Source organism: Cnephaeus nilssonii (assembly GCF_951640355.1).
Source record: "Cnephaeus nilssonii genome assembly, chromosome: 3".
Lineage (NCBI taxonomy): Eukaryota > Metazoa > Chordata > Mammalia > Chiroptera > Vespertilionidae > Cnephaeus > Cnephaeus nilssonii.
The window spans coordinates 44,233,866-44,248,943 of record NC_137074.1 but is presented as its reverse complement, the minus strand read 5'-3'; the positions used below and the strand labels follow the sequence as shown (position 1 = coordinate 44,248,943).

The window sequence follows — 15,078 nt, the reverse complement described above, 5'->3', positions numbered from 1 at the left end:
ATTCTTCTGCACCCAGCCACTGTGCCAACACAGGGAAGGCGCTAATAGTGGTTATATCTCTGCATAAGTTGCTCCATTCTTACAAGGTCTACTATACCACTCTGCTAATTGCCAGCTATGGGACACTGGGCAAGATATTTAACTGTGGTGGGCCTTGGTTTCCTCATTTGTAAAATGAGAATATTAGCACTTGCCCCCATAGACTTGTTGTGAGGATTAAATAAATCATCATATGTAAAACGATTAGCACTGTGGCTAGTAATAAGTGCTCAATAAATGTCAGCTATGATTACTTTTATTCTGATGATCATCAATGCATTCTTATGCTTGTAACTTCAAGCCTGCCATTTACTTTCAGTCTACAATAACCCTCTGCAGTGAGCATTACTGTGATCCCCTTTTAAGGAAAAGGAAAACCAAAAAGGTGAAGAGCTTTTGAAGGATTGCAGGCCAGGTCTGACCTCAAAGCCTGTGCTTTTCTGGCTCTAGGACACCCCACAATGGAAGCATGTGGCATGTTTTCTAGTCCTTTCCCAGGGCCTTAGCACACACCTAATCCAGCTCTGCTGTCCAGGGAGAGTCCAGGGGATGATTGGCAGGAGCCTGGCCCCACCTCAGGACTCTGCCAACACAACCCGCCCCTCCTTCCCCTCTCCCCCGCCCCATCCTCCCTCCCTGTGCCCCAAGGCTGCAAATGGCCTTGTGCAGCCACCCACTGCCCTCTTGGAAGGGGCTTTGTCCAAGTTATGCTCCTGGCTCCACAAGGAAAAGGTTCATTTCCCCCCGGGGCAGTGCCACCCTATATATCAGCTACCTGGAGTAATGTGGCAGGTCTGGGTAACCACGGAGAATTCCATATTCCATTTCTTCGCTATGGATGCCATGCATTCTCCTGTGGCCTAGAAAGAAAGAAAAAGGAGACCATTTATCTTAATCTTTCAGATGGAGAAGTGCACCTAGTGCTGTTGCTATGTATGGCTTTTCTCTTATTTAAAACTTAAGATTCTTTTCTAACAGAGTTTTGAGACACAGAATGAATGTTTTTGTAGCCTAATCATTATTATTTACAAGTCATTGATATTCAGGAGATGTCGGGAGGAGTGGCAGTGAAGATAGTGAGGTTTAAAATAATGCTATGTTTGGAGCAGAGGAAATATTTCTTTTTCACCAAGGTGAACACAGTGCCCTAAAACTAGCCTGCCAGACTCGCCTCTTACAGCTCAACTTCAGGGTTCAACTGCACAGAGGATGCGGAGTTTTTGATGCCATGGTAGTAACCAGTTATTAACTGAAAAGGAGCAAAGGGAAGGCCAAATAGACACATGCCCAGTAAAGTCTGGGTGACATAGGGAAGGTACTTGTCTGTCAGTCACACCTGGGAACATAGTCGGTGTGGCCACTGCAAGCACGGGAAGATGTCAGTTATTGAACTCCTAAACGAAAGAGTTCTCTCTCTTGCCTCTTTGCTCACTGGGGCTCCTGGCTCTCTTGTTGCAGGGGACACACTCCCCTGCTTGCTCCCACATGGCCCACAGCCATATATTCTCCCCACACCACATACACACACATACAATAGACTAATAGTCGGGAACTAGCCTGATGCTGTACCGGACCCAGCTCCACCATGGAATGGAAACTTGGGACATTGGTTTGGCTTTTGGCTCTCTGAATCCCCAGCTGCACCTATTTTAGGACTGGTTTAAGGAAAATGGGACTTTAGAAATGCAGATATGTAATTCCACACAAATAAAGATCTCTCATCTTCCTGTGTGAGTCTTAGAAAATTCTTTTTCTCAAGATATCATGAGGACCGGACCCCCAACATCCCGTGGAGAAAGGGATCCCCCACTTCCCACCAGTGGACACCCCATTTCCACCAATAACATTTTGACACATTAAAGAGGTGAGTCCATGGACTGTGGAAAGAGTGGCTTACTTCCTGGCAGATACTGGCTGTTAGCTCCCTCAGGCAAGGCCAAACAACCAGCTGTGGTGTAGCAAACAGATGTTAGACACTTGGTTAAGATACCTTGTTATTAAAACAAGATCTTTTCCTATGTATCTCCATTCTTCTTCCAATTTAGGTCAATTTTACCTCCCTTTTCAAGGGAGCCCATGGGTTAAAAGTGGTCAGCTAATTAGAGGCAGAGTAGAATTCAAACTCAGGTCTGCACAAATAAAGCACCCAGTTGGTCATAGGAGTCCCCTCTTCATGGGAGGGCTTTCTTCACATCTCATGGCTGGCCTCTCATGCCCTTTCTGTCTATGCAAGAACATAGACATCAACCATTTGATTTTTCTACACATTTGAGGGTTTATGTTCACCCCTCACAAACAGGCTCAACAGTACTCATCACCCCCAGCACTAATAGAATAATTTTGCAGTCTCGATTGAGAAAACTGGGGGCTCTGGACCATCACACTTACAGCTTGCTCAGGTTCTTTGTAGTCACAGTCCTGCCAGGTTTTGCCACTTTGAACAGCACAGTTGCCCTCCTTCATTTCGTACTTGACAGAATAAAATGTATCTCGGCCTTCCTGGAAAAAAAGCAATCAAAGATACATAGGGCTTATTCAACTGATAACAGCAGATCATTGGAGAGGGATCTGGTGCAGTTATGAATATTTGATATTGATTTAATTCAACAAGAGCAAAACATTTACTGAAAATATTGAAAGTTATAAATACTTGGAAGAATGTTCATAATATATTTATAAACATGTGTTTTCAAGTAACAAAGTAATATACAATATATTAGCCTATTTTTATAGAAACCAATTACATGTACATATATGATTTTAAAAGCCTGAAAAGTTATGTAGCAAAGCTGTTAATATGTTGTGTCTCAATGGTGTGTGTATGGTTATCTTTTACTCTCTTCTTTAAACAAACATTCCTAAATTGTCTGAGAATGTTTTTGAAAACAAATATATATTATTTTTACAATTAGAAAGCAAACCAACAAATAAGAGTACTTTCTTTTTCATTTTTTGAAAAAAAATGTTAACAGGTATCTCTGGATGATGAGATTAGTTATGAGTAATTTTAATATTCTTATTTGGTTTTTTTTCCTAACATGTCATAAAATAATAAATAGAACTTTAAATCCCAAAGGTTCTGAGTTAGATGAGCTTTTAGATGCAAAATCCTGGCATGTTGGAGCATCAAGAGACCTGAGAGGTGATGTTGCCTGGTCCCTCACTTTGCAGGTGAGAGAAAAGAGGCCCAAGGAGAGAGGGCAGAGCTTAGGCAGCCTCCCACCTTGGGAAGGCAAAGCCAACCCAGACCCGTATCTCCTGAGTCCAGGGGCATTGCTCTCTCAGAGCCTGCACTCCTCAGAGTATTTGCATCTGGGACAGGATGGAGTCAAACACGACAGTTCTGAGGTTCGTTTCAGGTCTCAGATTTTGATAAAGTGGTAGGTGATAGTGATTCTGTGGACATTTTAGAAAACACACACACACACACACACACACACACACACACACACACACACACCAGAACATTTGCCACAGATGTCAGTCAGTCTATGATGACAACACCAATAATATTGCTGAGGGCACCAGGACTCGCATGACTATACTAGTTTGTAAAACAGAATGGCTCAATGTTACTTTCAAGAAAAAAAAAAGCCCATTGGGCTTTTTTCTTTAATCTCGTCATGTCAAATGGATGGATTTTTCTTCCACTAAAGTAAACTATCACAGAGACATAGTGAAATTCATTTAACAAACTATTGAAAGCTTATTTTTTTTAACTTTGCTTTTTTCCCCCTTTAATAATAATTTGTTTTCTTTTGTATGACACAAGACTTCTAGTTTCTAAACAGGGTACATCTCAAATAAAAATATTCCCCCTGTGTCCCATCTTTATTTTCACCAATGCAAGAAATCCTTCTGGAATATCAGCATGTGATTAAGTAGGTATCCAACCACTGAATCTACAAGTTAATACATATTCTGTTATGGCAGAATAACCAAGAACTTCCCCCCAAAGAAAGATGTTAATTTTCTAAACATGAAGGGGTCTAAGAGGATCATATGTGAACAAACAAAAATCTCTTATGACAGTTTTTTTATGCTAAAGATGGGTAACACCCTGGTAGCGGAAGAAAGCTGAAACTATAAATAGATACAAATTAAGAATTTCTACATTTCTTTAAAAAACAGAACCAGAATTCCTGTTTTAAAAGTGACTCTGTGGAATAGCTTGCTTCCATATTTATCTAATATTGTAACAGTAAAACAGACACAAGAACGTTGATGACCGCTCAACAATGCTGGATGCAGGATGTTTACATGTGACTTTTGTTTAAAAGTCCCACAGTTTTATTGACTAAGGCTAGACAGCAAGTCATATGATCCTATTTGATGCTTTTTCTACAGTGTCCAAGATCATTATCTGGACTGGGTCCAACTTTCAGGATAAAGACCACAAAAAAGAAAATCAGGGTAGTTATTTAGTCCCCCTAGTTCCGTGGTCGGCAAACGGAGGCTCGCAAGCCACATGTGGCTCTTTGGCCCCTTGAGTGTGGCTCTTCCACAAAATACCACAGCTTGGGCAAGTCTATTTTGAAGAAGTTGTGTTAGAAGAAGTTTAAGTTTAAAAAATTTGACTCTCAAAATAAATTTCAATCGTTGTACTGTTGATATTTGGCTCTGTTGACTAATGAGTTTGCCGACCACTGCCCTAGTTAATTCTTTGAACTGGAACAACAAAAGGTGGAAAACAAAGACTTCAATGAATTAAAGGAGTTGGAAAAAGTTAGTGGAGAGAGGCATGGTATACGAGGAAGGTCATTGGGCTTGGGATGTCAAGGACAGTGCAAAAAGAGCATCCATGGGACCACGTATTTATAATGTCCTGTGGTGTCACTCCTTCAACGATGTTAAGACATCTATATCTGATAATAAATAGGTCAGTTATGCAATAAGGCAATGTGTCAAATATGCATTCGTCCTGTGGAAAGAAACACCACAGAGCTACATGATACCATACACATTCTTTAAGTATTCTTGTGTTGTGTCTGATTTGCTTGTTTTCAAAGCCACCCAGGCAAACTCTTCCTGGGATGTCCTTGGAGAGAAGAGTGGTCCACTGAGCCCGGTTTGCTTAATGTTTCCTTTATTAAGAGATGATGATTGACTTTAAAGAGAAATAAAGCTAAAGGTTGTTTGATTTTGATTTTTTTCCCCTTTCAGTTGCATCATTCTGAATGCTTTCATATAAACAACAACAACAACATAATCACAACTAAACCCTCCTTCCTGCCCCCACCCCAACCTAATAGTTTTGATGCATCCAGTTGTATTTCTTGGAATCACACATCCTGTCAGGATTTATCTTCAACCTGAGTGTATCCATCAGTGATAAAATAATATTCAAAATCAACTAGAGCATTGCTGTTACCCTTGATGCATTCAGCCATCAAGACTTCATGGTAGGTATTTTATCTAATACTAGTAGCCCATTTGCACGAAGATTCGTGCAATAGACCTTCATTCACCTGGCTGCCTGCACCAGTTTTCTGCCGGCACCGGGGACCCAGGCCTTGGCTGTGGCCACCGCCTTCTGCCTTCTTTCAGGGTCGGGGCTTGGCCCCGGGTGGTGGCCTTGGGCTCGGCCGCACCCAGCGTCCCTGCTACCAATCGCAGGAGCCAACCCCCAGTGGTTTCCTGCAATCCGTGCAGGCTCCCCGCTGGTGCCCAAGGCCGGGAAAGCCTCGGGCGGCTTTCCAGGCCTTGGGCTCGGCCGCACCCAGCGTCCCTGCTATGGATCGTAGGAGCCGACCCCCTGGTCGTTGCCTGTGATCCGTGCAGGCTCCCTGCTGGAGCTCCGCCACACCCCAACGTCCCTGCAACGGTTTCCTGGTGGGCGTGGTTTGGTTGGTGGGTGTGGCTTGGGCGTAGCAAAGGTGCAGTCAGTTTGCATATTTGTCTATTATAAGGTAAGATAGTAGAACTGTATTAACTTCTTTTCTGACTCCTTTTGACATACCCCACTGTCCCTCATTTACCCTAATTTTATTGAGGTATAATTTATTGAGTTATATTTATTGAGGTATAAATAAATTACATATGTTTAAGATATACAAGAAGATGATTGCTATATGTATACATTGTGAAATGATTTCCACAAATAAGCTAATTAATACATTGTCACCTCACATAATTACCTGTTTTGTGTGTGTGGTGAGAACTCTTAAAATCTAGCCCTTTAGCAGATTTCAAGTATACAATACTGCTAGGGTTCTTGTCCCAGGCTTACAAAGGGTTCAGCAAACTGGAGAAAGGAGCTGATGCATAGATTAAGAAGGAGTCCAAAGACAATAGATAATTTTGAAAGGCATTGGGGGTCAGAGGAGCTTCAGCTAAAGGAACTAAAGACTACCCCTTGTCTAAGGACCCCGTGCTATTTATTAATACAACTTGTCCTAAGGCAAGGTGGAGATAAAATAGTTCAAAGTGTAGGGTTTACAGAAGCATTGTCAGTTTGGGGAATAGACTACAGCTGTTCAGGTGTTTGGCCAACAGGAGGCAATATCATGCAGATTTAAGATGCTCTTAGGTGTCTGGCAGCAAGCAATCCTATTCAGGTTCTGGGGAAATGCTGTTTAGCTATCCTAGATAATTCAGCCCTGCTGACATGCTGGAATTGGCTTCTGGCAAATACAGTATTATTAATTCTATTCGCCATGCTGTACATTAGACCCCCAAGACCTACTCATCGTATTTAAAAAATATATATTTTTATTGATTTTAAAGAGGAAGGGAAAAGGAGAGAGAAATAGAAACATCAATGATGAGAGAGAATCACTGATTGGCTACCTCCTGCACATCCCACACTGGGGATCAAGCCTGCAACCGGCCATGTGCTCTGGCCGAGAATTGAATCACCACCTCCTGGTTCATAGGTTGATGCTCAACCATTAAGCTAAGCGACCAGGCTCATCTTATAACTGAAAGTTTGTACCCTTGACAAACACCTCCCCATCTCTCCCTTCCCACAGTCATTGGCAACCACCATTCTACTTTCTGCTTCTGTTAAGTTTGACTTTTTTAGATTCCATTTATGTGTGAAATTATACAGTATGTGTTAGACATACCCCCATAAACATTTCCTCCTCTTCAAGGTCTGGAGGTCTTTATATTTTAGTTTAAGGCCGGTCACCCAGTAAATGCTCTTGCTGTGGCCTGAGTTCCTGGATTTTCCCACTCTACATAGTCCCTTTCAAATGACTCCATCTACCTTTCTTTAATTTCAGCCTAGGATACCTGTCCTCTGATGACCCAGGAGGCCAACCTTGGAGGCTTGAGGACTAGTCATACCCTGCCTAAGTCCCAGCCCAGAGAGTGGGGTTGGTCTTTTCTAAGAGCTGTAAGCCTCTACCTTTAATGATCAGTTTTTGTGGTGTGTGTGTGTGTGTGTGTGTGTGTGTGTGTGTGTGTGTGTGTCCTGGATTCAAGTGATAGCACAAATCCCAAATGACCTCAAGGTTAAACACAACTCACTCACCGTCTTGATGACTTCAGTTATGCGGTACAATACAAACTGGTTGCCACTTTTGCTTCCATTATTGTATTTCTTCAGAGCTGCATCCACAGCCTTAAATACATCCTCATCATTGCAGTCAATTTCTTGCTGTTGGTCGTCTTGGGCGAAACTTGTTAGCAGCCTGGAACAAAGGAAAAGGATGGCAATTAACTTCATGATTTATCAGTCTCCCTCTGGGAGTTTCACCAAGAATTGGAAGCTATCTTGGAACTGATGTTAACCCTCTTCAGCCTCTTATATCTTCTGTCTCTCCTCTCTCTGCATTAGCACTTTAGGGCTCTGCTTGGCTTCCTGCTGCCCTCCACTATTTGCCCTATTACAAAAGGACAAATGGTTCTGCTGGATTATCCAAGCAGATCTCAGTCTGGTACATTACAACACTGGGTCGTTGACCTGCTTGTTTGTATTTGGGAGGCATGTATGAGCACATTTCCAGAAAATTGTACAACTTTGTATAGCAACTCAGAGTACAATCCAATAAAGGAGGAGGAAAAAAAAAATCAACCACCTGTTATTCCGTTTCCCAAATGACTTTCCAAAAGCTATTTATAAAGGTCACTACATGTCACAACAATGCAACCATGAGCAGATACATTTCAATAGAAATTCTTTGCACTCCTGGAGAGGACATGCACAGGGACATAGTAAGTGCAGGGAGTCTCACATCAGGACACTGGCATGACTGGAAATAAAAAATGGGCATCCTATCTGTTCTCTGTCCAAGCCAGCCTCTCTCCACTCAACTGGATCTGTTGTAGAAAGGATAATTTTCCCCAGGGTGGAGGAGACAGGGGAGAAACTTAAGGAGAGATGGTTTGAGTGAAGCCTGCTTACCCTGTCCTTCCTTCTTGTTTCTGGTTTGGTGGACTTTATAGGGATCTTTCATTCACCAAGCCTAAGTGACCTTTTAGATCAAGTTAGATTATTCAGGGAGAGGAGGTCTAAAGGTAGGTTAAAGATGCTGGGAACCAATTCCAGCATGTAATTACAGGAGCTTCACTAAATGGTTGGTGAAGATTGGGCGACTCAACAATGGCTGAGCCACATATGTAGTTTATCTGTTGGAACGGCTTCAGGGGTCCTCAAACTTTTTAAACAGGGGGCCAGTTCACTGTCCCTCAGACCATTGGAGGACCGGATTATAGTTTAAAAAAAACAACTATGAACAAATTCCTATGCACACTGCTAAGTCAGCTGCTAAGCAGGACAGGCAGAGGTGGCAAAAAACACCAACTGTAGTTAGAGGACCCCTGGGCTAAATGGCATTTTCCCCAAACCTGAATAGGATTGTCTGCTGCCAGACAGCTCAGGGCATTTTATTACCTCCTGTTGGCCAAACACCTGAACAACTGTAGGCTATTCCCCAAACTGACAGTGCTTCTGTACCCTTTGAAATCCTACCCTTTGAGGTGTATTATCTCCACTTTGCCTTAGGACAAATTGTGTTAAATAAATAGCTTGGGGTCCTTAGACAAGGTGAGTCTTAAGTTCCTTTAGCTGAAGATCCTCTGACCCCCAATGCCTTTCAAAATTATCTTTCATCTCTGGACTCTTTAATCATCTACACATCAGCCCCTTTCTCAGGAATGCTGAATGCTTTGTAAGGCTGGGAAAAGAACCCCGGCATAAAGATATGGGCTAATAGATGTTTGCCTTCAAGTCTTACCCTCTTCCCCCAACAAAGATGTTTGGCTTCTTTCTTGGTGATTGGCTAGCTTGGCAAGTCAATCTCCCTGGGAGCCCCTGGAAAAGAGGGATCCATGGGAGCTGAATGATGGCCTTGTAGCAGAGTGGCAGGAATATCAGCTTGGCAGTAAGCCCAACCTTGATTCCCATCCAGCTCTGCTGCTTAACTGCTATGTGATCCTGAGCAAATCAGGGTCATATAGCCTTTCTGTGCTTCCATTTCCTCATCTGAAAAGTTAAATATCATAATATCTTATGAAGTTTTCTGAGGAGAAATGAGATAATATATGTGCAGAGCCTGGTAATTAGTTCATATAAATTATATCTAATATTAGGGCTAGTTGGTTAAGAATCCCTGACTTACTGAAGCAGTTTCAGGTGTGTGATGATGGCAGAAGGTAGATTCTAGTGTGTGTGTGGCAGGGCCAGGGGGTGGTGGGAGATGTAGGAAATGAAACTAAGGAGGAAAAAGACTCGGGAAAGTTCTTAGACTTGAAAGAAAGAGAGACCCACAAAGATGGAGAAGCTGAGGGTGGGAGAGGGAGGAGATGACTAATGTGTAGGGTCCAGGAGGAGTTGGAAAGGAGCACAGGGCTGATCAGGGTGGGTGTTTCAAGTGAAGATTCAGAAACAGGACTTGCCAGTGTATACAGGCGGCATAATAAACAGGAAAGCATGTGACTTTGGAGGAGGCTGATCTGGGTTCTAATCTCAAGCCCAATTTACTGACTATAAGAAACACGTTTTAGCTACTGTGTAATAAATCTGGAAAAGGAGCAATCAATGGTATCTTGTCGAAATCTCTAGTACAATGTAAGCTCCCTAGAGTAGGGATTGTTTCTTACCCCATTATTCAGCTGCAGCAACTGTGTTTGCATATTATAAATGCATTTAATGGACATGAATTGAGAACATTCAATCCCATGTTTTCCAGATACCAATTTCAATAACTCAAACAATATTTGTGAAAGTACTTTATAAATTAGAAAATGCTACTGAAATGCTCCTGTGAGTTATTGAGGTATGCATTTTTTGGGTCTTCTTGGATTTCACCTTTGTTTAATCTTTATTTATGCAGCTATCCCTGTGTTCATGCCTCTGGAGGAATGTGACTCTGCAGAGCAGACATTTGGCTGGAGCCTCCCTGATTGTTTATAGTTGGCAACCGTTCTGACTGGTTGTTGTATCTGCTCTGTTGGTCAGTGCTGATGTCATTTTGGTTATTGAATATTATTAAATATTTTGGGTGTCATCATGTGGTTTCAGGAAATGACATCTAGCTGTACCCTAGGGAGAAAAGGGAAATGGGCTGCCACCATCACCATTTTTTACAAAAGGAAAATGGGGCCCAAGAAGGTTTAATGACTCTTAGGATCTTATAGTCAATAAATTGTAGGACTGGGGTTAGAACCCAGATGGGTCTTCTTTAAAGTTGCATGCTTTTCTATTTATTGTACTGCCTGTATCCATTGCCACGTTCTAGTTTTATTAATAAACTAGTGGCCTGGTGCATGAATTTGTGCACATTGAAAGGGATTTAATTAGAAGAAATATTTTAATATCACCATTTTCCCTTTCTCTATAATAGAAGTGTCAGAGATTAAAGAAAATTAGAAAAATGTATATGAAAGTAATATATAATTTTTTTAAATAAATAAACAATAACAATATGATATAACAACAACAAACACATGATATAAAAGCATCATTGATTCAGTGGATTTCTTGAGGGATGGAGCTCCCTCCGGCCTGCTGTCTGGGCCTCGGGTGCAGGTATCCGGCTCCCTCCTCCATCCTGTCAGAGTCTGGGCCAGCGCCAGCAGGGACACAGCAGCAAGACCCTGCTGGCGCTGCGATACCCAGAGTCAAGTCCTGGGTGTGGGTAACTGGCTCCCTTCTCCATCCTGTCAGAATCTGGCTGGCGCCCACAAGGACAGTGTCATGTCCCTGTCCACCCGTGCACGCCTAGCAGTGTACATAGCCCCGCCCACCTGCCTGTCACGCAAGCACCCTCCTGGTGATTGGTCCTTATGGCATGAGGGCATCACCACCACAGGCTTTTTATATATAGGATAATTGACATATATCCCTTTGTAAGTTTAAGGTGTTCCACATGATGCTCTGATTTACACATCTTTTGAAATGATTACAATAGGTTTAGTTAACATTAATCGTCTCATCCTATATAATAAAAAGGTAATATGCAAATTGACCATCATGCCCTCGCACAAGATGGCCACCCCCATGTGGTCACAAGATGAGTGCCACAAGATGGCCGGCAGGGGAGGGCAGTTGGGGGCAACAAGGCCTGCAGGGGAGGACATATGAGGAGGAACAGGCCTGTAGGGGAGAGCAGTTGGGGACGACCAGGCCTGCAGGGGAAGACAGTTGGGGGCGACCAGGCCTGCAGGGGAGGGCAGTTAGGGGCTACCAGGCTGGCAGGGGAGGGCAGTTGGGGGCAATTGGGCTGGCAGGGGAGTGTCAATCAGGCATCGATCAGGCTGGCAAAGAAGTGGTTAAGGGATGATCAGGCTGGCAGACAGAAGCAGTTAGGGGCAATCAGGCAGGCAAGCAGGCAAGTGGTTGGGAGCCAGCAGTCCTGGATTATAAGAGGGATATCCAACTGCCAGTTTAGGCCCTATGATTGGAGAGGGTGCAGGCTTGGCTGAGGGACACTCCCCCCAGTGCATAAATTTTATGCACCAGGCCTCTAGTGTAGATATAATAAAAAGAAAAGATTTCTTCTTGTGATGAGAACTCTTAGGATCTACTCTCTGAGCATCTTTCCTATATATCACGCAGCAGGGTTAACTATAGTCACCATTCTCAAAATTTCACCTTAGTCCTCACTTCTCTTAAAACTGGAAGTTTGCATCTTTTGATCACCTTCCTCCAAGTCCTGTTTTTTTTTTCTTTTTTAAAAAAATTTCTTTATTGATTAAGGTATCACATATTTGTCCTCATCCCCCGATTCCCATCCCACACCCCTCCCCACGCATACCCCCACCCAAGTCCTGTTTCTGACTCTTCACTTGAAGCACCCTCTGTGATCATTTTGGGCTCCTTTCCACTCCTCCTGGGACATGCACATCAGTCATCTCCCACCCTCAGCTTCTGCATCTTGTGGGTCCCTCTTTCTTCCCAGCCCAATATCTTACCCAAGTCTCTTTCACCCTTAGTTGTTGTTGTTTTCTTTCTCTCCCTTCGCTCATTAGAATCTACCTGCTGCCACCACCACACACATGAAATGCTTCAATAAATAAGATAGAGAGAATCTAAAGCTTGGGTCTAAATGCTTGAATCAAGTTTGGGAAGCAGGAAAAAAAATTCAAATGTGAAAAAAGAGTCCCCTGGCCTCAAAAATGAATAAAGAAAACTTTCTGAGACTAGAAAAGCCTCTAACATGGGAGAAGGTATAAGAAGAACAGAGGAGTCTAGGGGTCTGGAAGCAAGGACACTCTGCCGTGCTTTCTGGACATGTAGCCTGAAAGACAGCAAGATCCCAGAGGGAGATGAATATGGTATGCTTGGCAGTCATGTTCATCAGTAGTCGTAGAGAGACTCCTGCAACCCCATTTTGATTCAGAAGAAGCAGATACACTAGACCCAAAGAGTGATGCGACCAGGGTAGTAAGTATTCCTTAGCAGGGCGACCTGGTGAACCAGTGAGGAAGAATCAGACCTTCTTCCCATGCCCACTACCCAAACACATGGGACTATGTGAGACTCTTGAACTGTGGCATAACTTTGTGTGGGAAGCAGCAGGGTGGGGAAATTCGAAGAAGGACTGAGGTTAAGTTTTCTGTTATCCCAATAGGATGGCAACTTGAAATATAAATTAATGTTCTGAAAATAAAGTGATATTTCTGGGGGCACTTGAATTTATGGTCATGATTCATGCCTATGAACTTCTCTGAAAATTTTTTATTTTTATTTTTATTTTTTTAACTTTTTCATAAACTTTTTAATGGTTTCAGTTATTTATTTATTTATTTTAATTTCTTTATTGCTTAAGGTGTCACATATTTGTCCTCATCCCCCCATTCCCATCCCACACCCCTCCCCACGGATGCCCCCACCCCCCTGTTGTCCTTAACCATTGGTTAGGCTTGTATGCATGCACACAAGTCCTTTGGTTGATCTCTCCCCCCTACCTCCACCTCCCCTACCCTCCCTCTGAGGCCCGACAGTCCGATCGATGCCTCCTTGTTTCTGGGTCTGTTCTTGTTCATCCGTCTATGTTGTTCATCATTTCCCCTAGATGAGTGAGATCATGTGTTACTAGAAATATACTTATAAGAACCGAATGTGAGACGAGCAATAATAGTTATGCTGACAGGCAAATGAATCAGTCTGTAGTGAGTTTCTTTCTGGAACAACAGTTCTTTAGAGACTCAATTTCAATGTCCACCAGTTCCTTATGTGTACATGTTGGCACTGACTTTTCAGTTCTGGATGGTGGACAAATGGTGGTAATGCAGGTCCGACTCCCTCTGGTTTGGTCTCGCCCGGACCCAGGGGCATGGTTTCACCTGGACTCAGGGGCGCGTGGCCTCACCCAGGCCCGGGACCCAGCCTCATCTGGACCCAGGGGCGCGTGGCCTCTCCCGGACCCAGGGGCGTGGTCTCACCCAGACCCGGGACCCAGCCTCGCCCGGATCCAGAGGCGCACGGCTTCACCCGGACCCGGGATCCAGCTTCACCCGGACCCAGGGGCGTGTGGCCTCACCTGGACCCAGTGGCGCGTGGCCTCTCCTGGACCCAGGGGGGCGGCCTCACCCGGACCCAGGGCCCAGCCTCACCCAGATCCAGGGGCGCACGGCCTCACCCGGACCCGATTCCTTCGGCCATTTTCTCAGAGCTCCGGGGCGGCTGCCGCGGAATTCGTTGGGCAGCGGGCTCGGCGAAGCTCCGGTGCACCTGGTGCGCGGTGGAGGGCTGGTCCGAGGTCGTTGTGGCAGCACTCGGGTCTGCAGCGGTGACCAGTCTCCGGGCGAGCGCTCCTGGATCCAGGACCCAGTGGGGCCTCGTCTTCCCGATCCCAACTCTCATCTGTCAATTCCTTCTCAGCAATTCCTCCGGCCATTTTCTCAAAGCTCCGGGGCGGCTGCCGCGGAACTCACTGCAGAACTCGCTGGGCGGCGGGCTCGGCAAAGCTCCGGTGTGCCCGGTGCGCGGCGGCGGGCTGGTCCGGGGTTGCTGCATCGGCGCTCGGGTCTGCTGCAGCGGCCAGTCGTCGGGCGTGCACACCTGGCTGCTTCCGGGGTGCTGAGATTCTCGAAGGACTCGGAGGTCAGCAAGTGCAGGGTCTCCCACCCCATGTCTCCCAGGGGCTCGTCTGTTTGTGCTCGGCAGCGAGTGGAGCCGTTCCCTCAGCCGGAGACCAGCGGGGGAACTGTGCCGAGTACGTTCGAGGCCGCCATTGTGTCGCCAGAGCCGTAGTTCTTAAAGTGTGATCTTTGGCTCACCAGCATCAGCATCATCCCACGTACCCCTCTCTTTTATTCTAGTTGTAGAGCATCTACTCAGCCAGCCCTCCGGTGGTTCTGGATGGTGTCTGCTCTGTTTTCCCGTTGTAGTTTCAAAGTTGTTGTGGTAGGCAACAATCAGGCGTCCACCCTATGCCTCCATCTTGGTCCTCCTTTGTGTAGTTAAGTCTTGATTGTTCTCTGAAAATTTTATCCTGAACTTTGTCTACTTTATAATTAAATTTAGAACTTATTTCTTCAAAATAAAGGGAATTTAGAGAATTAGAAATAAGAAGTAGGAGAGAATTTAGATCACTTTTATAAGAACAATCCTTTATATGACAATACATACTTCTTGGCATGCCCAGC

The 15,078-nt window shown here is 44.5% G+C and overlaps 1 protein-coding gene across 1 annotated transcript in view; it reads right to left on the bottom strand.

The window, feature by feature from the left end:
- The window catches only part of LOC307097380 (kininogen-1-like), a 31,673-nt gene extending 23,814 nt beyond the window's left edge, over positions 1–7,859 (bottom strand). The window contains exons 1-3 of the mRNA XM_079767409.1: positions 7,517–7,859; positions 2,428–2,538; positions 815–899 (exon numbers count right to left, since the gene is read on the bottom strand). Coding sequence (XP_079623535.1) covers positions 815–899; positions 2,428–2,538; positions 7,517–7,711 — 391 coding nt within the window. The 5' untranslated portion in view covers positions 7,712–7,859. The remainder of the gene's footprint in view (positions 1–814; positions 900–2,427; positions 2,539–7,516) is intronic.
- Between the last annotated feature and the right edge of the window lie 7,219 nt (positions 7,860–15,078).